Source organism: Phocoena sinus, chromosome 1 (genome assembly GCF_008692025.1).
Source record: "Phocoena sinus isolate mPhoSin1 chromosome 1, mPhoSin1.pri, whole genome shotgun sequence".
Classification (NCBI taxonomy): domain Eukaryota; kingdom Metazoa; phylum Chordata; class Mammalia; order Artiodactyla; family Phocoenidae; genus Phocoena; species Phocoena sinus.
The window spans coordinates 117,368,976-117,394,340 of NC_045763.1; the positions used below are offsets into that span (position 1 = coordinate 117,368,976).

At 53.7% G+C, this 25,365-nt stretch overlaps 2 protein-coding genes across 3 annotated transcripts in view; one reads left to right on the forward strand and one right to left on the reverse strand.

Moving 5' to 3' along the window:
* The window catches only part of KCNJ10 (potassium inwardly rectifying channel subfamily J member 10), a 32,494-nt gene extending 23,675 nt beyond the window's left edge, over window positions 1-8,819 (reverse strand). For both annotated transcript variants that reach the window (XM_032648098.1, XM_032648107.1), the window contains exon 1: window positions 8,687-8,819. The gene's annotated coding sequence lies outside the window, so the exon portion shown is untranslated. The remainder of the gene's footprint in view (window positions 1-8,686) is intronic.
* The window catches only part of KCNJ9 (potassium inwardly rectifying channel subfamily J member 9), a 55,503-nt gene extending 30,351 nt beyond the window's left edge, over window positions 1-25,152 (forward strand). Inside the window, exons 2-4 of the mRNA XM_032648084.1 lie at window positions 1,757-1,864; window positions 18,615-19,524; window positions 22,151-25,152. Coding sequence (XP_032503975.1) covers window positions 18,675-19,524; window positions 22,151-22,482 — 1,182 coding nt within the window. The 5' untranslated portion in view covers window positions 1,757-1,864; window positions 18,615-18,674 and the 3' untranslated portion in view covers window positions 22,483-25,152. The remainder of the gene's footprint in view (window positions 1-1,756; window positions 1,865-18,614; window positions 19,525-22,150) is intronic.
* Window positions 25,153-25,365: the final 213 nt, after the last annotated feature.

Here is a 25,365-nt window from a genome sequence, read left to right on the forward strand (position 1 = left end):
GAGGTCACAACAAGTGCAAACTTGTTATAACCTGTGTTGGAGCAGCAGGGGGCAGCGAGGGCACGGGGTGGGGGGTGGTCGGGGGCTGGGGCGCTGGTGCTGAGCCGCTTGAGGCTGGAGGCTGGCGGAAGGGGTGCAAAGGGGATGGAGGGCGGGTGTGCTGGTGCATATGCGAGTGGCCGGTGCGGGTCTGTGTACCTGAGTCGGCCTGCTGGGTCTGGGCACATCCGCTCCGGCGTGCGTCCGGGAGCCGTGTGTGGGGCCGCATGCATGAGCGTGTGCCTGTGTGTCTCTGCATATATGAGCCTCGTGGTGGGAGGAGGAGGAGAGGCGGGAAGGCACGGGCCGCGGCGGCCGGGCATGTGGAACCGAGGAGTGGGCAGGCTGAGTGCCCCTTCCCCTTGGCCGGCCTCGCGGAACCTGCATTCCAAGTCCATCCACAGACTGCCCCACCCCCGCCCCCTGTAAGTCGGGGCCTCTCCCGGCCTTGGGCCCATCTCCCCAGCCTGCCCGGGGAGGAAGGGGGGGAGGGGTCGCCTCCTGCCCATCCCCCCTGGCTCTGGCCCCACTCCCCCAAGCTCGCTGGGCCCTCCGGACACTGGGGCGGGTGGGGGTGGGAGCGGGGGGAGGCTCTGAAAGCAGGTGACTGTTTGGGGGAACTCGGGGACAGAGCCCCCATTGTGCCCGCCCCGGAGGCGCCTCAATGGAGCTCCGGGGCACAAAGGGGCTTTGACAATGGGCAGGACATTAGTATGCAGAGCCAGCCCCTCGGCCCTCTCCCTGTCCCACAGCCCAGGGGCGGGGGCTGGGGGGGATGCTGGCCTCGCGGGTGGAGGCAGGGGGTGGGCCAAGGCTGAGACTGAAGAGATCTCAGCCCCCGGGGGCTCCCCTGGGGACACTGCCCAGGAGACAGGGGAGGGAGACTAGACCAGGGCCCCCAAACCTGCCACGAGCCAAAAAGGGCTTTCCAAATGGAAAAAACCAGGGGGACTGGGAGGGATGGGGGAGGAGGGGCTGTGGGAGGCCAGGCCCCTTCCTCCCAACTGGACTCTGGAAAGAAGCACGTGCGCAGCCTGACCCCACCCACTTTGGGCCTCAGTTTTCCCATCTATTCTAGGGAACTGTGTGGGTGGCAGAGGAAAAACTGAGCAATAGATAGCAAGGTCTCAAACCTAAGCCCGCCCCGACTCCTCAGGCTCGACTCCTCAGGCTCGGGGGCTGTTGGTGGGATCTGACCCTCCAGAATGCTTCTGCTCAGGGTGTGTGCTTGGGGTTTGGGGTATTTAGGCTTCTGACAAGGTGGTGCCTGCAGCCCAGCTCAGGGGGGTTTGGCTGACAGGCCAAAGAGCCAGGGCTGGCTCCTCCCACCCTTGCCCCTGGTGTGTTCGTCTGTCTCCCCATCTGCCTCATCCCCACCCCCACTGGCACCCTTCCCAAGGTGCATGCACTGCCCGTGGCACCACAGCACAAAGGGCAGGGTCAGGAGCCACCGGGAAAGGGACCTAGAGCCTGGAGTGCTGGGAGACTGAGAGGAGGGAATGATCCAGGAGGGGGCTGCAGGCAGTGAGCAGGAAAGAGACACCCCAGGAGAAGCAGTGTTGCCCGATCACAGATCACAGACTTCCTCTGCCCTGGGCCAGGAACCCTTAGGAGAGAGGGCTGGGGCCACTTTACAGAACTGCTCCCCACAAGGCAAGATGGAAAAACCTTCTGGGCTTAGGAATGCCTTCTCCTGACTTGCTTTCTCCTTTTTCAGTTGCTGTTGAGGTCAGGAAGTCCCTCCCTGCTACCCGCCCTCAACTCAAGGCTTCCTGCTCTACTGCTATTGGCCCTGGATGGCACACTTGGGATTGCTGGGGGAAAGGTAAGTTCTGCTCCCCTCCTCTCAGGACCTTGGGTTTTTTTCCCCCACTGAAAAAGTCTGGTGGGGAAAGTGTAGGGCTAAGAGTTAGAACTCCTGGGTTCAGGGCCCAACAACCCTGTTAACTTTTCCTGGGACCTCACACAAGTCACTTTTCCTCTCTGGTTCAAGAAGCCCACACCTGCAATTTGGGAAAGGTCACTTCTGCATCGCACTGCCTCCTGGGCCCATGGGCAGTGGATTCAGGGGCAAGGCTCTGGTATTTAATAAGAGCTCATATTATTTAGCACTATGCTAGGCCCTTTTCTAGCGTTACATCATCTAATTCTCAACAATTCTAAAAAGTAGGCACTTTTTAAAAGCTCCATTTTATAGACGAGACAACTGAAGCACAGAGATGTTAATAATCTGCCCAAAGTCACACAGCTGGTGAGTGGTAGAACTGAGATTCAGGCTCCAGTAGGTAGTCTGTCCCCAGGACCCACATGATTAACCACTACCCCATACTGCCTCCCTAGTGAAAACATTCAAAAGACCATGGGCAGCTAAGGGAGATCAACCAGGATGTTCAAATCACCTGGGGCTTTTCCAAACTGTTTTCTGACGTTCCTCTGGACTAGTAATTCTCAAAGTGTGGTCCAGGGACCCTGGGGGGGTCCTGAGACCCTTTCAGAGGCTCTATGAGGTCAAGCCTATCTTCATAATAATACTAATATGTTATTTGCTTCTTTTCACTTTCATTCTCTCATGAGTGTTCAATGGAGTTTTCCAGAAGCTACATTGCAATATGATGTTATAACATATTGAATGCAGAAGCAGATATGAAACACCAACTGTCTTCTATTAAGCCAGATATTGAAAAGATTTGTGAAAATGTGAGACAATGCCACTTACTAGACTTTTGTTTGTCTGTTTCTAAATATAGCTATTTTTTCATTAAAGATATGTCATCTAGGGCTTCCCTGGTGGCGCAGTGGTTGAGAGTCCGCCTGCTGGTGCAGGGGACACGGGCTCGTGCCCCGGTCCGGGAGGATCCCACATGCTGCGGAGCGGCTGGGCCCGTGAGCCATGGCCGCTGAGCCTGCACGTCCAGAGCCTGTGCTCCACAACAGGAGAGGCCACAACAGTGAGAGGCCCGCATACCACAAAAAAAAAAAAAAGTCATCTAAATTGACATGCAAAAGGGGTTTATTGCTGTTATTTTTAAATGAATGAATGCATATTTTAAGTTTCCTCTCATTTCTAACCTATCAATGTAATCCACATGAACAAAAGCGCTTTGCAGTCTTCAATAATTTTTAAGATGTGAAGGGGTCCTGAGACTAAAATGTTTGAGAACCACTGCCCTAGACTCAGACATCCTCACCCTTTCCTCTTGCCATTGCCCATGTCTTTTTTACAGAGGGTCAACCAGGGAGATTTAGATGTGGGGAGAAGGTGTGTGCCCGGGTCTTGTGGTTGGGAAAAGGATGGGGGTGGAGCTGAGGATATATCGCTAAAAGGTCAGGCCTAACCCGACTTGAGAGCTATGCCCACATGTCTCCCAGCTTGCAGGCTCCCACCCAGAGGTATGCTGCAGACAACGGGGCTGTCCCAGACTGGACTCTGGCCTCTGCCCCTTTCCCACTCCAGACGCCCACTGACAAGCCCAGCATCAGGCAGGAGCAGACCTCCCTGGCGAGGAGAGAAAGGTTCTGTGGATACCCACGTGGATTTTTGTGTTTGGGCCAGCAGCGTTTAATCTGCTGCTTATAATCTGAGGGTAAAACTGTCTCCACAGGATGGGGAGTTTAGTAGGAGAGGAGTTTCTCTGGAGGTTCCCTAGAGAGTTGGATAAGAGTCTTACATATACCCTAGTCTAGGACACTCCTAAACCTCTGAAGTCAGGGTCCTCCCCCAGAATTAGCAACCAGAAAGGTTTCCTACCTAGAGTCAAGCTGGTCAGTAGACAGTCTGTGCCCTGGGGGCAGAGGGGTCCAGGGAGGGAAGAGATGCCTTTGCTTCAGGGAGTCGACAATCTGACAGGGGTGTAGGCCCCACCCTAGAAGAGCTCCTGTTATGGTAGGAGACAGGATGTCCCCTCCAACATTACCACTGTCCAGGTCATCCCGGGCAAATTCATAGACACGAAGGACAAGGAACAGGCAGGATGCTGAGGAGAAGGGGTACAAGATGACAGAGCAGATAGGGAAACAGAAGGATGGAGATTTGTAGGAGGGGCAGGACTTGGAGGGGTAGGCCTGTGTGAGGGCCCAGGGTGGAAGGGGTGTGGCTCAGGGATTGCCATGGGATATGCTCCCCCAAGACAAGGTCTGAATCGATGGGGGTCCCAAAAGATAGGGGAACTGGAGGGGATGGGAGAAAGGTTGATATAAAGTATCTTGAAGACTGTGAGTGGGAGTTTTCATCTGAAAACCCACAGAGACGTCTGAGTAGCAAAGGGGCAAGATAAAACTGATGCTTCATGACAGTTCCAGGGATAATTCTGTGTGGAGTAAAGAGGGAATCAAGGAGAAAGAAAGGTGGAAGTTAGGAAGATCATTAAGGAGGCCGCTTTGGGCACCCAGGCTCACAGGACGAACAGGCTGATCAGGGGGCAGAGAAGAGATGGACTCACACACCTGAGGGGAGTTGTGGGGGAAATGCGGGCAGGGAGGAAAGAGGCAGGGCCATGGAGGGACAGGGGTGAGATGTCGGGGTAGAGAGAAGCTGGCGTCTTTGGCTGGAAGACGTAAGTCACCCAGACGGGGAAAGAGACTATTTTAGGGAAGCCCAGCAGCTCGGTTACATTTATCGAATCCAAGTTGGAGACAGCACATCTGCTTGGTGAAAACTCATGGAAAGAAGGGCCCAGGGGCGTGGAGACCCAGGCGACGCCCACCTTGTTGGAATGAAGACAGGAACCTCATCTTAAACGACTTGATAATTCTCCCACCTTCCCAAACTCTAGAAGGGCGGAGAGACAGAGACCTAGGACAGACCTCAGAAAAGCCACAGAGAAGGGCTGCAGCAGGCCCTGGAGCCAGGCAAGATGAGGGAGTAGAAAGAGTCACAGAGGTGGGAGAACCATAGCAGCCAACAACTGCACTTTTTATTTTTAACATGTTGAGCACCACTCCAAGCCCTTTACAAATATCGAGTCTTTTAATACTCAACTATAATTAGCCCCATTGTAAGGCTGAGGAGACATTTGTAGCTACTAAGCAGTGAACGCAGGATTTTAAACCCAGGAAGTCTGACTCCAAGGCTGTGCTCTTAACCACTACGCCTCTGCCTCTCAGACAACAGAAAGGAGCCCTGAGACAGACAGCACTGTGGCGTCGCACTTTCCCTCCAGAAGAAGCCTCTTGACAACTGTTGCAATAATCCGTGCGCTTCTCCGAGCTTCACAGCTCCCCCTCACAAGCCTTAAGGATGGGCTTTTTTTTTTTTTTTTTTTTGCGGTACGCGGGCCTCTCACTGTTGTGGCCTCTCCTGTTGCGGAGCACAGGCTCCGGACGCGCAGGCTCAACGGCCATGGCTCACGGGCCCAGCCACTGCGCGGCATGTGGAATCTTCCCGGACCGGGGCACGAACCCATGTCCCCTGCATCGGCAGGCAGACTCTCAACCACTGCGCCACCAGGGAAGCCCCCAATGATGGGCTTTTTTTGTTGGGGGTGGGTTTGTTTTAGTTTGGGTCCAGAAGGTGGTCTGCCTCTCTTTCCCAAACTCCATTTCGGATCTCTTTCCTTTTATGGACCCGCTTCCTGAAATCTAGCCTAAGTCCTTCAAGCTGCAGCCCCAATCCTTTCCCCGGGTCTTCTGCCATTGGAAGGGGAGCAGAATGGCCATATCCACTCCTTCTATGCTACACCTTTTTAGGGGCCTGAAGTGCTAATTCAGTCCTCTGAAGCCCATGCTTCTCCAGCCGCTTTCTCCAGGCCACCCAGTTCAGTTTTCGCTTCTCTCCTGCATTCCAGAGCCAGCCCCTCCCTTCTCCCCCACCTCAAATCCAGCTCCCAGCTGGCAGACACCCACGGGAGACTTTTTCCCATAATCCCTTTCTCTGTGCCCTTTCAAGCTTCTGATGTGGGGAGGGGACGAAGAGGGGCCACTCAGATGCACTGTCTCCATGAAAATGGTGGCAACGCGTATATTAAACTTGGATGAAGGGAGAAAAGCATTGAACGCAGCCTGTGGAAGAGACAGGGTGATGTGGTAAACTCAGAAAGCTCTGATTCCCAAGAGCCGCCCCTGCCAACCAGCCTTCACTGGGTGCTAAAACACTTGGATTCCAGATCTCCCATCTCTAATCTTTCTGCAGTTTCATCTTAGCAGTGTGCCTTGGACTGTCCCTTCTCTCTGCCCCTTCCAGGGCCTCACCACCATCCTGGACAGTTTGGCATTAACCCGGACAGTAGCACTGACCAGTCAGGCAAGAGAAGAATCTAGGCCGGGGAGGGGAGGGAGACTGGAGCTTTTTTCCTTCCGTCCTAAATAACCCTTGGCAGGAAAGTTGAGGGGCTCCATTGCCCAACATCTCTTTCCCTCCCCACTGATGCCAGGAGGTTCGGCCTATCTTCCATCTTGTGTGCAGAAACCAAGCATTTTGCTAAAAGATGCAGGGGGTCTTTTCTCCTTTGTAGAAGTGGGTCTTTCTGCATGACTCACCCCCCCGCCGCCCAGAGCCCTAAACCCCTTATTCCATCAATTCGGGCATGACCCCAGAGGACTTGATCTAAGCCCACCCAGATCCAAGTGTCCCAGCCTCTCTGGTCCCTAAGGAGGACCAGGGAAGGAAGCCCCTGGGTCTTCTGCCACCCCCTTCCCTTCTAGCCCAAGCCAACCAGGCTGGAGTTATAGACGAGCTCGTGCACAGAGGTGCAGGTGTGGGGATGGGGTGCTGTTCAGTGGGGCACAGGGAGGAGGTGAGGGATGCCAGGAGTTGGACCACTAACCCTCCCACACAAACGTATGTGTCCACGGACCGCATGTAGGGCAGATGTTGGGCAGACAGATTTTTTTCCCTCAGGGTAGGGGGCAGCAGTGGGATTCTGCATTAGAACCTCAGGATTGGGACCCTAACCCTGCCCCCGCCAGCCCTCTCCACTCAGTGGAGTCGTTGCCATTTGATATCCACTGAGACAAGTTGGCTGCTCAGCTCGGGTGGGGGGCGGGGGGATGGCTCAGAAAACAGCAGCTTCTTTCAGGACCCAGGTTGGCAAGGGCTTTGGGAGGCTGGACTGGCCCAGATCACCCCCCAACACCCCCTCTCTCCCTCCCTCGCCACCACCACCAAAGGACTGGAGGGCGGGGAAGAGGAGTTGGCACTGCCTGGGCCATGCCTGTTGCCTCTGCAGACCAGCCCTGGCCCCTCTCCCTGGCATGATGCCTTCCCTCCCCCTCCTCCCTCGTTTCCTCCTCCCTGAAGAACTAGCTATAAGCCAGGACACTTGGCTGCTTCTACACTTGGTCCCCCGTACCAAGCCTATACCATGAGGAATTAACAAGCCCTGCACAGGATGGTACCCACCATCATGCCAGGAACACGTAACAGAACAGAAATCCTTGGAGATTAGCAACAGCGTTTCAAGATGAAACTGAATGGAATGCAGAGTAGCTTCTGGTCCCTTCTCAGACTGGTTTCCTGATACCCACTCCAGGCCCTCGTCACGCCTAAACAAGTGTCCCTCCTCACAGAAGCGCACCAAGTCTCCCAACATCATCTCCCTCCCATCCAGAAATGCCTAAAGCAGTCCTGGTGGGGAAAAATATTTCAAGCACCATGGCCAAGGCAGATGGGCCAGAAATCTTTAGCCAGAATACGTATCAATAAGCAACGGAATCAGGCTTTAAGCCTAGGCCTCCTTTGGGGTCCAAATCTGTACTGGCTTCTTCCGCACCCCCACTCCCCCATCTGCCTCACTGTGCCTGGGGCCCTTCATTAACAAGCATGAGATCTCAAGATACAAGAGGTCCTACTCGCACTCGTCCCCAGTTTTGTCCTTCCATGCATCCTGGAGCTCAACTCTTCTCCCTCAAATCAGGAAGTTCCAACCTGTCTCTTTCCTAACGCAGGTGCCCTTGGTTAGTTCCTGATAGGGAGAAGGGATGGGATGGGGAAGGGGCATCTCACCTGGAGGGTGGATGTTATGGAACCCAATCTGCCCTTCTTACTCTAGCAGAGGTGACCCTGCTGCTCTCCTCCAGGTGATCTCAGTGTGAAACAGCTGCGGCGAGGAGAGGAGGGTTGTAATGGGGAGAGGTGTCTTGAAGTGGGAGGCAAGTTGGAATGAAGGGAAGAAACTGGGCGGGCAGGGGTCCCAGTCACACCAGGCTACTACATCTCCCTAACCTGAGCTGTAGGTGTTTTCTTCCCCTGTTTGAACTAGTGATCAGTGGGTGTCGCTATGTGAATGTCACATCATGGGGAGGGGGAAGAGGGGCTGGGCATGGGAGTGGGAGTAACCTGATGATCCCGGGAAGAGGGGGCGCTGTCTGCAGTGCCTGTGAGGGTGCACGGTTATATGTGGTGGTCACTGTATTTAGCTGGAGGGCTGTGATGCAACTGAAGGTCTGCCCAGTAGGAAGGAGCATTAGGAAAGCCCCTTTCTTAGCTGAAAGTGCTGAGGTGACCAGTTTGGGAAAGTTTCCTTCTTGGTGAGCCCTTCCTATAAGGCTCCGTTTGGGGCCGCCCCGGTGGGAGGCTGGGGAATAGGACGGTACCACTGAGGCAAGTCAGGGTAGGGACCTAGGGGCTGGGGGCCCCGGTATCTCTGGAGAGTGAGGTGGACAGGACCCCGGCTGCGGCGGCAGCACTCCTTCATCAGGGCCAGGGTCTTACCTTGGGTCCAGGGTGGAGTGGCCCCTCGGATGGGCAGCGGGACAGACGGACAGACGGGTAGGGCAGGCGTGAGGAACGGAGCTGTGCGACGGGCAGGGCCAGGACTCTTAAACCCGGAGCCGGGATCAGATAAGGGCTGGTCCTGGGGCCGGGGCCGGGGTCGGGCCGGCCGGGGGCAGAGCTGGGCCGGGCCGGGCCGCCCCCTCCCTCCGCAGCGCAGAGCCAAACTTTGCGTGAACTGAGGGACCTGGAGGGGCCGGGCGGGCGGGGGCGGGGGGCTCCGGACAGGCCAATGGGAATGTGGAGCGCCAGGCCCGAGCTGCCGGGATTGGAGGGGACTGGGCAGGGGGTGGGGCGTAGGGGCAACGAAGCAGAGCCCCAGACAGCTGGAGGAGCAGGACGGAGAGCAACACCCAAAGACAGAGACCCAGACAGACTCAGGGAGAAATAGAGAGACGATAGGCGAAGCGATAGAAGCCGAGCTGGCAAGATGACAGGGGAAGAGAGAAGGAAGAAAAAGGAGGCTGTCGTGTCAGGGATGGGGAACAGAGAGCGGGAGCAGGCGGGGGCGGACCTGGGGCCGAGTTAATGAGGTGGAAATGAATTCAGGACCGGCCCAGTGGCCCGACAGGCAGCGCCGAAGGGGCGGGCTCGGGACTACGGGGTTATATCCTTCAGCACCATTTCCATGCTGTTTGCCATTTTCTAAGTGCAGGGTGAGGTCCTGGATGCGAAATGCGCAGACATCATTCCCGCTTGCAGTGGATGGTCTGAGAGAGGGCAGAACACGTAGCCCAAGTGCCCAGGAGGTGCTGGAGGCAGCAGAAAGGGAAAGATCACTCTACTTAGGGGGTCCTGCAGATGTGGGAGGACAGACGTGACATCCATCCGATAAGGCCCCTAAAGAATGCAGAGGATTCAGGTACGGGGAGACGGCGGGGAGGGCATTTAAGGCAGAGGTGACTGCATTCACAAAGTCCTGGGAGGACAGGAAAAATACAAGTCTGCTTGGGAAACAGCAGCAAAGTGGTCCACTGGACCAGAATACGGAGTGGTGGTTCTCAACCTTTTCATCACGAAGGACTTCTTTCATTATCGGAATCCATGTTTTGAGAGGTTTTTATCCACAATCTCCCACTCTTGGCATGTATTAAGGAAGAAAACATTTATTTCCCCATTTTTGCTCATCGTAGATATTTAACTACTAATCAGTAACCAGTATTACCATATTGAGTTGATATACATAGTGGGGGGACAAGAGGAAAGGCACTTGACATTTTAGTTCAGTTCAGCCTCTAGACGCCCTATGACGGGTCAATGTCCATTTCAAATAGCCCCCATGGCGGGGGTGGGGGGCCACTGGGCTGAAGGTAAGCGTAGCGTTTGTGGTGGGGGAAGACCTCTAGTAAATATAGAGCTGTGCCCATTCATGGTCAGCTCTGAAGGCAATGGAGAGTAAATGAAGTTTTCTCGAGCAGAGGGGAGACAAAGGTAGAGCAGAATTTTAGGATCACTAATCAGCAGGTGAACAAAGTGGTTTGACTCAAGAGGAAACATGGCAGCAATCCTAGACTTCATTCTTCCTCACCCCATCTCCCTTATCTAATCAACGCATCTACCTTCTAAATCACATAAATCCCACTCCCTTCCTCTCCATCTCATCATCATGCCAGTGGTCCAGGACCCCATCACCTCTCACCAGGATTACTACAGCAGCCTTCTAATGCCTACCTCTAGTCTTTCTCCACTCTAATAATCTGTCAGATCATGAAATCCTTCATTTAAGAAGAAACACCAATCTCTCTGAAACACCAATCTGACGGTGTCACTTCCCGATTTAAGCTTTCCATAGACTGCCCATTGTCTATAAGTAAAGTCCAAATTCCTAACCGTGGAACAGAAGGCCTCTTATGACCTGGACCTGGTGCCATTCCAGCCTCATCTTCTTCCACTGCCCCTACGCACCCCGACCTACAGCTGTTTCCTCCTCCAATACCCAAGGTTCAGTCTTACGTTCTCTTTCCGTGTCCTGCTCCTGGACCCTTCGTCACTTACATGGCTCCAACTATCGTTCCTGAGTTACACCCAAATCTCTACCTTCAGCCTTAGGCTCTCTTTAGAGCATTACCTCCACAGTTCCAGTGGCTGGCAGGGGATTTCCACTCCCACCTGGACAGGCTCCAAACTGAACTCATCCTCTTCCTCCTCAAGGCTGGGAGTTCTCATGACTTCCTTCCTTACTTCTGTGTTCCTCCCAGTTGATCAGATTAAAAAGCTAAAAATCATCTTCACCCTTACCCTATGTTCCATCCATTGACATGTCAACAAAACCACCAAATTCTGTCAAGTCTCCCTTTGTTCTATGTCTCTAGGATATCCTTTCTCATTTCACGGCTACTGTCAGGATCAGGAAGGTCACTAGCAGCCCAGGACCTTGACCCACCCTTCACCCTTCTCTCTAGTCTCAAAGGAAGAGGTAACCTGTATTCACAATGTCAGTCCCTGTGCCCTTGGATCAAAACCCCAAACTGGTGGCCCTTGCTTGCAGGTCGCAGTCCAAACTCCTCAGCTCGACATTTGGAGTACTCCTCTGAGAGAGGAGGGAAGAAAGAATCAAAGGGCAGGAGCAGATAGAGATACCTGGTGGTCAAGGAGTCTCTGCAGAAGTTCCTTCCAAATGGTTTTCACTCTTCTGTAGTTCAAAAAAGCCATTTACTGAAACTCAGGGTGGCGGTGGGACTGAGCAATTAGAAAGCATTTAGAAGTTCCATAACAGCAGGTGTGCAGAGGTTGTGGAAAAAGACACAGATAGCTTGAACGGCGCTGTAAGTTTCTAATTTTACAAGAGTGATTTAAATCGAGCTTTTGTTCTTAAATTACGTTTTATAGCATATACACAGATATCCATCATGTATACATTCCTCTGTACGTATCAAATGTCAGTTTTTAATTTCGAAGTCTTTTTACAAAAGAAAGAAGTCCTAGAACAGTCACTAGGAGCCCAATAGGAAATCAATAATAAACGGCATAGGGCATTCATATTTGTGAGTGTTTACTACGCAAGATATACATGTTACTTGAGATGGAAAAACTGTGGTTCAGAGAGTTTCAGCAGCTCGCCTATGGTAACATAGCTAGAAAGCGTTCGATTTGGAATTTGAATCCACGCACGTTGAACTCCAAAGCTTGTCTCGAGGTAATCCTAGAGTGATTTTGCATGGTTGAAACATAAACGTGTCCATATGAGCACACATCGGTATGAAAAATTTGCCAGGGTTGCGATGTCCAGTGTTCCCACACAAAATGGCAGTTAGGGGAACCATCTCTTTTTAAGGACACCCCTCTGTTTCCTCACTTCAGCAAGTTCTGTCTTTCTTATTCTCAGTTGCTCCTTTCTAACTCCCTCCTCCCAACTTTGGCCTCATCTCTTCTTTTACCTCATTTGTCATAGGGCAGGGGCTCCTTCAGAACACAGAGGACAGTAAGGGGTGAGTAACTTGTTTGGGAAGAAGAATCCACAAGTGGGCAGCAGTATGAGGGGCTTCTGCTGGGAAAAGCCAGTGCGGACGGAAGGGATGAGGGAAGCTTTGGGTCAGGAGGCATGAGGAGGCTCAGAACAGGCAACATTTCACAGTCAGAGGGATCGGCTGGAAATGGAGATACTGACAACGCCCCCCACAGGATTCCGAGGGGCATTTTAGTGTTCGGGCCCCACAAGGCTGAGCAATTTCCATTAGTAGTGGGGCACCTAATAGCTGGATAATCCTGACCACAGAGGAGAAATCCAAGAGAGGGCCTGAGCTACACCCCCTACCAAGGCATGAATGGATCATTATTTAGGTATACCACCTCCTTTCAGTAAATGCAATTTACAAGAACTTGCATTTATAAGACATAAGTTAGGGGATGCTTAATCACATTACCAAAGGGTTCTATCCAGAATTTCTTTAACTAGGTGGTTTCTCTAGTACCTTTCTAATTGGGTCCAATGGACAGAAATTCTATTAAAACACCCAATATACTGTGGTAGGAGGGAGGCGACAGGGAATAAAGAAACAACCAGGGACCAGGAGCCAGGAGGCCTGGGTCTTAGTTCTGTCTATGCTCTTGGGGCCCATCCCTTACCTGTAAATTACTTGGGACCCATCCTTGTCTGTAAATTGCCTGGGACCCATCCCTTACCTGTAAAGTGAGGATTAATTCTGGACTACCTCTAACGTCCGTGACTTTTAAATCCTGGTCTACTTCCTCCAGTCCTATAAAGCAAGATAGACCTGTGTATGAGAAGGTTCTGATCCTTTTGCTCTCCTGAACTCAGCCAGAAGACCAGCAAAGCCCTCAGCCTCAGAAGCCCAGTGGGGCTCCGTGTGTCCTGGGTCTGTGCTCTGCTTCTCCCAATTTCACTCTAATATCCAGCCACATTTCACTCCTGCAAACCTACGCTCCCTCTGCTCTGAGTTTTCTAGGGCCCCATCTCCCTTGAATTTATAGAAATTGTTATAATCTATCTGATTGGCCGCCCTGCTCCATTAAGTTCATATCCTCAGCCATCTCCTGTATTCCCCATCATGCTTCCTCTCCCACCTCCAACCTTTTACCTAAGAAGTCTCATGATACTGCTCAAGGAAATCTTCCCAGATTGGTTGATCCCAAGGCTGCCACATACAGTTGTACGGGTTGTGCACTGCATTAAGGCACCCACTGAGGGGGCAAACTGAGGACTGAACCACGTTCAGTTTGCCATTCCTTGCATCATGGCTTGGAGCCGTGTCTACTGGAGGGATTCCCCTTTTTATTTTTTTTTTATGCTGAAGTACCACCTGCTACATGCCATAAGGAGTGCATATGCCCAGAGGGGGGTTCCTTTTTTCTACTTTGTACCAAGGTTCTTTATAGACCAGCAGTGTGGCCCCAGCTGTGCCCCTCCCGCCCTCAGCATTCTCCAGTTCCAAACCCAATCTCCCATCGTCACAACTGTACTGACATATTTCATTGACTCCTCGTAAAGTTGCTTTCTTTACTTCATAATACCTGAAAGCTAGGATCCTGCTTATTTTTCTGTATCCTGGTACCTAAGAAAACATTTTTTTTTTCCCTCACTCTGTTCAAGTTCAATGATAAACAAAGAATTGAGGTTAGATACCAGGCAAAGTCCAGGACCTGCCAGATCCATAAAGCAGCGGAGGGGGTGGTGTTCTCCTTTGTCAGGAAGGCCGCGCTCAAGGCAGCCTGCACTGAGGCAGGGGGCTGGCTGATACATCTTCCGGAGGACGCTGCCAGCCCTGTGATTTCCCCCTCCAGGAAATGGGGCCAGTTCTATGCAAATACGTTCTTGCCCAGGAGTTTGGTTTCTTCTCTCTGAGCTCCTGGCACAGTGGAACCAACGTGAGCAGCTGCTTGGCAGGACAGAGAAGGGCAGGCTAGCAGTCCCAAGGCTCAGGTGACAGGGCCAGGCCCAGGAGACGGGGATGTTGACTGGGGCTTTAACAGCCCTCCTGATGCCAATCTCGGGCTGAAAACTCGATATTTCCACTTGGAACAAGAAACACAGGCGAGAGGGCTGGGAGAGGAGGGCGGTGTACCAGGAGTGCCCCCTGCAGGTCTCACTGGGTGGCACCAGCACAGAAGAAGGCGGCACAGGGTAGGTGGAGATTTCAGGAGATGCCTGGGATGAAGACGACGAGGAGGAGAAGAAGGAAGACCATAGCTAGCATCTACTGAGTACTTACAGTGTGCCCCCACTGCCTCATATAATCCTCATGACAATCCCCCAGAGATGGATAATACAGCTGTTCTCAGTTCTTAGATGAAGAAACTGGTCAGAGAGGTTAAGTAACTTGCTCAAAGTCACCCAGCCAATAGGGGACAGAGTTGGCGGTTGAATCCAGGACACTGCCTCCTGAGACTATATTACTCAACACCACCTTTTCCACCTTGCCAGGACATTCCAGGGACTTTTTACCTGCTGGTATCCATTTCTATATCGTCCTGCTTCTCTAGCTCACATCTTCCTGTTCCAACTTTAAGGCAGCTGGAGAACTGATCAATATCTCGGGTATAATAATGCTGATACTAGCAACGCCTGGCATTTGTCTACCACTCTCTGCTTTTAATTATTTCCCTGGGGAAAATAAACATGGAAGTATTTCCATTTCTCCAATTTTTTTTCCCTGATTTTTATCAGTATTCCTAAAGCTATTTCTATACAGTTATGATCAGTTTATAAGAATACTTTGGGGAATTCCCTGGCGGTCCAGTGGTTAGGACTCCACGCTTCCACTGCAGGGGGCACAGGTTTGGGGAACTGGGATCCTGCAAGACGTGTGGTGCTGCGGGCAAAAATAAAAAAGAATACTCTCGTGTCCTGGTTTTTATGTAACAGCGTACCTGCATGCACATTTACATATACGAACATCGTAACTGATTAGACTGCTTTGCCACAAATATTGCATTACCAAGGGAGCGGAGCATGGAGGTGTGACACAGGTGTATGAGTGTGACTACTTCTCTGCCGATATCCGACTCTGTGACATTTGGTAAATCACTTAACCTTTTTCAGTTTTAATTTTCTCATCTATAAATAGAGAAAATAATACCTGTCTCATAGGGTATCGCCCAGGGTTGTTGAATAAGGTGCGTGTCTAGCTCAGAGCTGATGCTCAATCAATTCTCAGGAGTAGTGTTAGTATTCTGTGCTTATGGATCTTTCTCCCCCACTGGACCATGAGCTCCTGGTGGCCAGGGACTTATCCACTTCTGTAACCAGCCCCACCTAGCACATTACCTGGCACGTGGGCTCCACAAAAATTTGTTGAATGAAGAGTTAGTAAGCCCTAAACTAGCCTTTTCTCTCTGTTGGACATTTGGGTTGTTTCTAGACCTTTTGCTGTTAAGAAACTACTCCTCAAAGCCCTTGTATTTATATTCCCTCATTCCATCTGCACGCCCTGTAAAGTAGGCAGAAGGGGCTATTTGCACATATCCACGTCTTGTGAAAGATGGAGCGACTGTGGCTGAGGGAAGGGAAGTGATTCCTATGGGTCACATCGCAAATCAGTGACAAAGATTAGAACCTCTGACCCTACCTCCCTTCCTTGGGTGGATCTCTTTTCCCTCTAGCTACCTTCTTCTGGATCAGGGTGACCTCTCCAAAAACGGAGACTGTGATGGCAGGCCTGACCCGAGAGCAGCACATGCACCCAGAAGCCCGGCTGGAGGTGAATCCCTAGGAAACCAAATGCCTTATTCCCAAACACATCAAGGCCTGTATTTTCCCAGAGCAAGGAGCTTCTTGGGAAAGAGTCAGCATGCTAGCTTTTCTTTTTTGTTTTGTTTTGTTTTCCTGAGGGGGTGAGGAGGCGAGCTCTGAGTTGTCCAAGAGGAGGAACTTTGGCTAAAAATAGCTATGGCGTATGGATCAGCCTCTAGTGGTACCCAGGACTGGGGAGGGGAGGGGGATGCTCTAGAGCTGTCGCCAGACTGGTTGCTGTGGAAACAGGAGAGGAGCAGGGGAGCCTGGGAAGTGCGGATGACACAGATAGCAAGTCCTAGTCAGAGCTGCTGCTACATTTAGGAGAAACAGCGGTGCCTGCGGCTCCCACCCTCCAAGGGGGCTGGGGTGGGGGGGGAGGCGGTGTCAGGGGCATGGACGCTACACCCCCAGGGGTCTCTGCTGCCGGCTACTCTCCTCTCCACACGCTGTGAGTTGAGTTCCAGGGGACTTGGGTTTGGGCCCCTATTTCCAAGGCAAGTGGGGGTTTGGGAAGAGCTGGTTCCTGAGGGAGTTTTCGCCCGATCCCCTTCCAAAAAATAAGCCCCCTTGCTGGCCAGCACTCTCTAGCCAGAGAAAGGGAGATCCAGGAAAATGCAGCACTGGGGTCTTCTGGAAAGGGGACACAGCATGCACATGAAATAAGGAGGAATAGGCTGGAGGAACAGGACTCTTTGGAGGGAAGGTGTAGAAATCGAGTCTTTGCTCTTGAGGTAGAGGCAACAGTTTCACACCTTTCCTTACCCATTGAGAAAGTGCAGCCCGAAGACAGGAGATAAAACACCATCAAAGTGAGGCTCACCTAGATTCCCAGGGCAATGGCGGGTGAGAGAGTTCTGGGGGCCATCAGACTCTGGCGTTTCTTCCCCACACCTGGGCAGATAAATCTGCCTCAGCAGGCAGATTGGGGGTCAGATTACCTAAGACCCTGAGAGAACATCCGAAAGCCCACCTTGGCAGAAGCTGGAATAAGTGGGCCCAGGTACTTCTCTGAATGACCTGTGATCTCTAAGCCAGTCGAGGACATCGTGGGCTGCAGGAAGAGAAAAAGCAAGCTCATGGTTGGGGGAGGGGAAGACCCTAATCTGCCATTGCATTGGGGTTCCTGGATCCTGTGTCCCCTGATTCCTCCTGGAAATGTAAGGGATGCCCCTAAGCTCCAAGCCATCTCATTTTGTTTTTTCCTCCTGCCCTCTACCCAGCACACACACACACACACACACACACACACACACACCAGAGCCTCCAAAGGTCTGGCTGCAGAACACCTCACTCCAGAATTTAAATTCGAGAGTGCTGGGTTTGGAGTTACATACCCAGGCAGTTTCTCCCCAGGACCTGGTCAAACGTCCAGGCCATCTGTGGTCCTTATGTCACACTCTTCCCCTCCATCACCCCACCCGAGCCAGCCCAGGTTTCCTTGGAGTGGGGAAAGAGGATGATTCCCAAGAAGAAGGGAAAGTTGAAAAGTCCTGAATTCTTAACCTTTCCTCATACGAGCCATACCTCCTAGGGGCCCCTGGGTGCCTAGGGAAGGGCTCTGGGTCTCTCTCGGGGCAGCCTGCAGCTCAGAGAGCTCCTCACGGGGAAGAACTTAAAGCAAAATCAGGTAGGCTTCCCTTGGAATGTGAGCTTTGCGGCATATGGAGGGGGGCTGTTTAAAGATAGTCAAGGGAGGTGGGAGGCTGAGGAGGGAGGGGCGAACTGAAGGGAGGAAGGAGGTAAAGGTGTGTGCTTAAATCACTTATCTGATTTAATGGCTCATGAAGAACAGGATACTAGAGGGCTGCAAGCCTACCTTGAACTTTGTGCTTCCTTTACCCCGGCTGTCCGTGTTGATCTCATATTCTCCCGTCCTCCTGCCCATTTGCAGGCTGTCTCCACTGTGGAAATAACCTAGGGGAAATGGGGCTGACGCTACAGCCGCAATGATCATGGTCAGTCCTCAGGGAGGATTTCCAGTAGGAATTTCCCAAGGTGGGAATGTTCAACCCTTGCCCACTGGAGATTTTTTCACTCGTTTTCCACCACTTCCATTTCTCCTTCGTAAGCTTGTTGAGAGGAAGAAGATGTGGGAGGGGGTAGAGTAAGCGAGGTCCAAGGAGGGAGGAATGGGAAAGACTTTCTGTGTCAGTCTCCAGGTGAACTTCCAAAGAGCCTGGTTAGACAGCAGGTTGAACTGCGGAGACAGGGATTAGCGGACTGCCTGATATCAGCCAGGGCGGAGTGGGGCGGGGGTGGCCTTCGGGCAGGGAGGGCTCTGCACGGGAGAGGAAGATTAAGCACCTGCCTCGAAGGTACCCACAGTCTAAGCGTTTCAGGAAACTCCCTCCTGGCCTGGGCCTCTCGCCTGGGGGTGGCCATGAGGTGCTGCACAGCCCAGTTAGAGCAGTGGGACCAAGACCTCTGGTACCCCGTTTCCCTGAAAATAGTCGTGCAGAGTGCGATCCAGTTCATACACACTATCCCATTTGATCTTCACGGTGTTGTGAGCTGGGGGTGGGGACGGCTAGGGTTGTGTGTATTGCGCCCATTCTACCGATGCGGAAAGCTGAGGCTGACACAGCAAGGGACTCGCTCTGGGCCACCCGGCCCCTGGGCGCAGGCCCGGACGTCTCGGCCTCTCCCGCGGCTCGGCTAATCTGGCCCACCTCTCAGCCCCTCCAGGCCCCGCGCCGCCGCCGCCCGGGCCGTGACCTCCCCGCCGTGGCCACGGCCATGGCGCAGGAGAACGCCGCCTTCTCGCCGGGGCCTGAGGAGCAGCCGCGGCGTCGCGGCCGCCAGCGCTACGTGGAGAAGGACGGCCGCTGCAATGTGCAGCAGGGCAACGTGCGCGAGACGTACCGCTACCTGACCGACCTGTTCACCACGCTCGTGGACCTGCAGTGGCGCCTGAGCCTGCTCTTCTTCGTGCTGGCCTACGCGCTCACCTGGCTCTTCTTCGGCGCCATCTGGTGGCTGATCGCCTACGGCCGCGGCGACCTGGAGCACCTGGAGGACACGGCGTGGACGCCGTGCGTCAACAACCTCAACGGCTTCGTGGCCGCCTTCCTCTTCTCCATCGAGACGGAGACCACCATCGGCTACGGGCACCGCGTCATCACCGACCAGTGCCCCGAGGGCATCGTGCTGCTGCTGCTGCAGGCCATCCTGGGCTCCATGGTGAACGCCTTCATGGTGGGCTGCATGTTCGTCAAGATCTCGCAGCCCAACAAGCGCGCCGCCACGCTCGTCTTCTCCTCGCACGCCGTGGTGTCGCTGCGCGACGGGCGCCTCTGCCTCATGTTCCGCGTGGGCGACCTGCGCTCGTCGCACATAGTCGAGGCTTCCATACGCGCCAAGCTCATCCGCTCGCGCCAGACGCTCGAGGGCGAGTTCATCCCGCTGCACCAGACCGACCTCAGCGTGGGCTTTGACACGGGCGACGACCGCCTCTTCCTCGTCTCACCGCTCGTCATCAGCCACGAGATCGACGCCGCCAGCCCCTTCTGGGAGGCGTCGCGCCGCGCCCTCGAGAGGGACGACTTCGAGATCGTCGTCATCCTCGAGGGCATGGTGGAAGCCACGGGTGCGGGCGGGCTGAAAGAGAAGGGAGAGGAGGAAGTGCAGGGGGAGGAGGGGAGCGGGTGGGCGGGGAATTGGACCCAGAGGGTCCAGGGCGGAGGAAGCGGGGTGGGGTGTGTGTGGGGTGGATGGAGAGGCTGGTGGAGGATGAGAGCTGAGATGAGATGGGTTGGGAGGGGTGTATGAAAAGAGTGACCCCCCCCCCCCACCCACCCAGAGAGGCGAGAGAAAGCTGGGAGGAATCCTCCGAAGTGGCCCTGGCCTGGGGCCCTGGGCTGAGAGGTCTGTGTCACTGGGAATAGGAGACAGTAATGATAATAGACAACACCCAGTGCTTAACTCTGTGCCCTGCACGGCTCCAAAGCACTTTACACCTCCTGGTTTATTTAATCGGAGCCCCATGAAGGTAATTTCTTGTTACTGTGCTCATTTTTCAGGGAGGAAATTGCCCCAGCGAAAGGTTAAGTTGTCCACAGTCATAGGCTAAATAAGTGGCCACGTCTGGATTGGACCCAGGCAGTCTGGCTTCAGCATTTAGGGTGCAGAGTAGGAAGGAAGGCTTAGGTTCCGGGTTTTTCTCGGTACTGAGAGGTCCAGGCCCCTGGCATGTGATGGTACAGGTTTTCCATGGCCTGAGTTATTCCTAGGCTGGACCTTAGGGAGAGGTTGATAGCTGGGCTCACTTCTGCCTCAGTTTCTCCACGTCGGTTTCCACTGACAAAGGATAGATGATCTACACATTTCAAACCCCTTTCCAGAAGGAACTAGCAATGTACCTGTGATGTGAGAACCTCCAACTCAGGCTTACACAGTGAAAGGTTTGGGAGCAAGTAGGATAAGACCAGTGCAGGGGCAGGAAATGAGTCCTTTGGGACTTGAGATCCAGAAGTGGAGAAGAAAAGTGCGAGTGGGATAACCAAAGGCCCGGCAGGGGGCCCCGCAGTTCCTGCCACTGTTGCCAGTGTTGCCCTCTGCTGACTTCTCCCAGACTGGTGCCATCAAACCCTTTTCCTGGCCCTTCAGGCTGAGCCTCTACTTCACCGCTCTCTGCCTCAGTGTTCCCCACTCCTTCTCCCCACCCCCATACTCCCCTAACTCCTTCCCCCTCCCCCATGCACCCTGCTTCCTTTCCTCTCATCTCACCGGCTGGCACATTTTTGCTGGTACCTGAGAAGTCCCTGCCCAACCCTCTTCTCCCTTTGTACCTCCAGCCCTTCCCTTTCTTCCTCGCAGCCCCTCTCCCCAGTGTCCCTTTTGCCTCTTCTTCCCCTCCTCTACCGGACATTTCATACGCCAGTCTTCACCAAAGGAACAAAGGAATGTCCCCAAGTTTGCTCAGGGCAGGGCTTTCAATGTTGAGAGCCAGTCTCTGCTTAGCTAATGTTCACTCTTCCGTTCTCCCTTGTTCGGAGGTGCATATGAGCTGAGGGGAATATGAGAGATCTCAGGGTAGAAGGAAAATCACTTGCCCCGGTGGGTGTGCCCACCCCACAGAGAAAACAGGACACAGGCCCACAGCAAGGAGGACAGGGGAGGGTGAGGTGGAGGAGATATGGGGAGGGTGGGGTGGAGGAGATAGGGAGGGGAGCTTGTTGGATTTTTCTAGAGAGACAAAGCTGGAAAGGATGGTAATATTTTGGGTGAGAGAGTCAGTATCCAAAATGCTTCTGAAAAGCAAGTAAAATGAGCCAAAATCCAACAAGATGACATTTAAAACGAATAAATATAAAGTTCTACATTTAGGCTTTAAAAAATCACTTATGTAAGCACAGCATGGAAGAGCTCTGGTGAAAAAAGAATTGGGGGTTTTAGTTGGCCACAGGCAATGTGATACAGCTTCCAAAAATGTTTATGTAATGTAATCTTGGGCCCTATTAGCTAAAGCATCATGGCCAGAAGAGAGAAGTGGCGAGCCCTCTCTTATGCATGGATCAGGCCACAGTCGGAGTATTTATCACACTCAGAGTGCTTAAAGGATCCTCCTTGGCCACTCTGGTTTGCAGTCAAGAAAGTAAAATTTTTGGAAGCCAGGTCACATCAGGAATGGTGGAGGGAGACAGGGATGTTCAGCCTGAAGGAGAGAAGACATGATGAAAACTGAGACTCCTGCTTTCAGATACTTGAAGGGGTGTCATATAGCAGGAGAGTGAAAATAAGGGTGGCAGATTTTAGCTCTGTATAAAGAACAACCCAAATATTAGAGCCGTCACACAAAGGAGTGGGCTCCTTGTGAGGTAGTGAGCTCTCAATCCTGAGATGTAATCAAGAGCAAGCTAGTTGCCCATTATTGGGAATGCTCCAGTGGGGAGCCCTGTATGGAGAGGAAAATTGGGCTAGATGATCCCCAAGGTCGGTTTCAAGGTTAAGCTTCTCTGACTGGCATCTCCAGTGGAGAGGAGGGGAGAATGTGGGCTGGAGGTTAAGAGGAGTTGGGGCAAATGGAGAGGAGGAGGGGGAACTGGATAAGTACAAGAGTTGGGAAGGAAGAGAAAGCAGGCTGGACCAAAGTGGGTGGGTGGGGGTCCTTGAGGAGGGCTCCAGGGAAGGGTTCTAGGAATAGGGTTGTGGAATGAGGCAGGGGAGGGAAGGCTGGGGCCGGGATCCCCCTTGACCCATGCCCTTACCCCCAGGAATGACATGCCAAGCTCGGAGCTCCTACCTGGTGGATGAGGTGCTGTGGGGTCACCGCTTCACGTCAGTGCTGACCCTGGAGGATGGCTTCTACGAGGTAGACTATGCCAGCTTCCACCAGACCTTTGAGGTGCCCACACCCTCATGCAGCGCCCGGGAGCTGGCCGAGGCTGCAGCCCGCCTTGACGCCCATCTCTACTGGTCCATCCCCAGCCGGCTGGACGAGAAGGTGGAGGAGGAGGGGCTGGGGGAGGGGGCGGGCGAAGAGGCTGGGGCTGACAAAGAGCAGAATGGCTGCCTGCCGCCCCCGGAGAGTGAGTCCAAGGTGTGACCAGTTTCCTCCAGATCCCTGTGGCAGGGCCAGACACAGGTACCTGGGGAGCTGGTTACGGAAGGTGGAGGAGGGCGCAGGCAAGGTCCCTGGGAATGCACTAAAGCTGGGGAGCCTCCTCAGAATCTCAGGTCTGGGATCCAACATGGATGGGAGAGATCCTGATTTCAGGAGAATGGAGGGTGGGGAATGGGTAAACTTGCCAGCCTGTCTGTGTTTGACCTTCACTTCTGTTCACGTGTGGATGGATGGACAGAAGGATGGACCTATGCGGGTTGGATGAGAAGGTGGAAACAGAGAGAGACAGCCAGCCAGTGGATAGGTGAATGGGCCAACAGACCAACAGACAGGTGGTGTGCTCAGGGCTGCCGCTAACTCATAGAGCATCTTGGTGCAAATTCTAAAAAGGCGGCTTTTTCCTCCAGACTGACACTACCCCAAACTAGGGTGCATGGCTTGGGGAGCAGAGTGTGGGCTGGATTTTAGTCCCCACTCACCTCCTCAGCCAGCTTCCCTGAGTCTGGCGCACCTGTCTCACTGGACACAGTAGCCCAAGCTGACCCAGAGGTGAGAAAGCTGGACGGAGGCGGGCAGAGATGAGGAGGGTGCCCTCCCAGCTCCACCCCTGCCACTGTGACAGGCTGAGAGGGAGGGTGAAAGGCTGCAGGGCGGCTCAGCAGGGTGTGAATGACCTTGTCCATGTGTGCAGGGAAACCAGCGATGGGGGAGATGCCAGAGCTGGGGCCCTGGGGCAGGGCCTAGGAAAGGCGAACAAAGGATGGCTATTTTCTGACAGTGAAGTGAGGTCTCGTGAGTACCACTGCAGGGGTGGGAGGGGATAGAGAGGTTCTGAGGAGGAAGAAGGGCCAGGGAGAGATAGAGAAACATGAGTTCACTAGAGCTGGGACACGGGGTCCTCAGGAAAGCAGAATCAGTCTTAGGGCACAGTGAGAGGGAGTCATTCACGTGGTTCACTGGGTGCCCGTTGGGTCCAGAGCATTGACCCAGGCATGTGTGGGGAGGACAGTCAGAGACCCGATTCCTATTCTAGGAATATAGTACACGTGGGGAAAACAGAGAAATATGCCTGTGGCAGCTGTTTCAAACTGAGAACCTGGGCGATCTCTCCGAGCACGGGGTGGAAGGGCTTGGTAATCAGAAAGCTAGGCATTGCGTCAGGCCTGGAGAGTGACCTGAGCCAGCAGTCACGAACTTGGGTAGGCATCAGGGTCCCTTGGAGGGCTTGGGAACACATATGGCCGAGTCCCACTCCCAGAGTTTCTGACTTAATGGGTCTGCGGTAGAGACCAAAACTTTGCATTTCTAACAAGTCCCAGGTCCTGCTGACGCTGCTGGAACGGGGACCACGCTCCAAGAAGCCCTTCCCTAAGCAGACTTGGGGGTCCTGTCAGGAGGTGGGCATCAAGCTGAGGGTCCTTGGGGAGGAGACTGAAATATAATGGGTATGGAGAACTGCGGTGGGGGGAAAGGAGACCGTGAAACCAAGGCTGAAGAGTCTGACTCTGGGCCTAGGGACTCACCCGTCAGTGGAAATCGGGCTGTGACAAGCTAGAGATGGTGTTTGGGCAAGATGAGTAGGCAAGATAGATGGTACAGAGCAGTCGGGAAGGCTTCAGGGGACGTGCTGCCAAGGTGGTGGCGAGCTGAGGTAGGAAGGGCATCTGTGGCAAAGGAGAGAATCCCACGTAGGACTTAAGAGGCAGGATTAAATGTGGGAGAAGATGTGAGAGAGAAGCGAGAGTCCAAATGTCTGGATGTGACTGTGACCTGCTGTCTGCCCAGCTGGGGCAGGAGCCCCTGGAGAGGTGTTCCCATGCCACGTGCACCCCCTTCCTGGTGTCATCGCGGTCACCAGGGACACCCCCCACCCCAGGATTGTGAAGGAGGAGCAATGGCGAGTCGAGAAGGGGCAGAGGTAGGGGGACCTGCCTCTGGGAGAGACGTGTACACACAGGCAGACACACCCTCCCACCACACGGGCCCAGCAGTGACCTCCAGCCCTTGGCCCTGGCTGTACCCCGTTCCTGTTCTTTAACAAAAGTCTGAGCCCCTTGTGGGGAAGCACCCCAGTGTGCTGCATTCCAGGCTGGGAAGCTGGGGTCCTGGGGGATGCTGTGCCTCCTGGAAGCAGGAAAGGGGGCTGCGGAGGGAGCCCACGCCAGCTTGGGTCTGCTCGGAGAGAACAGTTTTGCCTCAGGTCACATGGTGACTTGGGTCACTATCACCCAAAGATGAGGTCCCTGAACACTGGTGCTGGCTGTTCCCAAAGAACAAATGTTGGGGCATGGGGTAAGAAACAGTTCTGGTTTAATTTGCTGAAACATCTGGAGTCTGGACAGGAGGGAGCGGGCTCTGGGTGTCCACACTCACTCACGCAGTAGTTCACCCATTGCAAGTGAACCCACCGTAGAGGAACTGAGGCTGGATGGAAGGCATTGAGACCCCGCCACCCCTCTCCTTGCCACTCAGCGACCACTCAGGGCCCCACTGTGTGCAGTGCAAGGAGTCTGGGGACCTGGGTTCTAGGCCTGACACTGTCACGAATTAGTTCTATGACTCTGGGCAAGTCGCATCACTTCTCTGGGCCTCAGTTTCCCTATCTGTAAAAACAACACTTGGTAAACTGGTAATGCTCAATAAATGTTTAAATCACTGAGTTGAAAGAGGTAGACTGCGTGCCTCTCGAGGTGCAGTGCAGCTAAGAATTCTAGGATCCGAGAATCCTTAGGCGGAGACAAATGCGGGGAGCCCCGGGGGCACGGGAGGATGGGTGAAGCGAGGGGGCTTGCGCGCAGGTGGTGGGGCGGGTGTATGCAGGGGCCCCTCTGACTGCTGGCGTTCCCGTCGCCTAGGTGGCTGTGT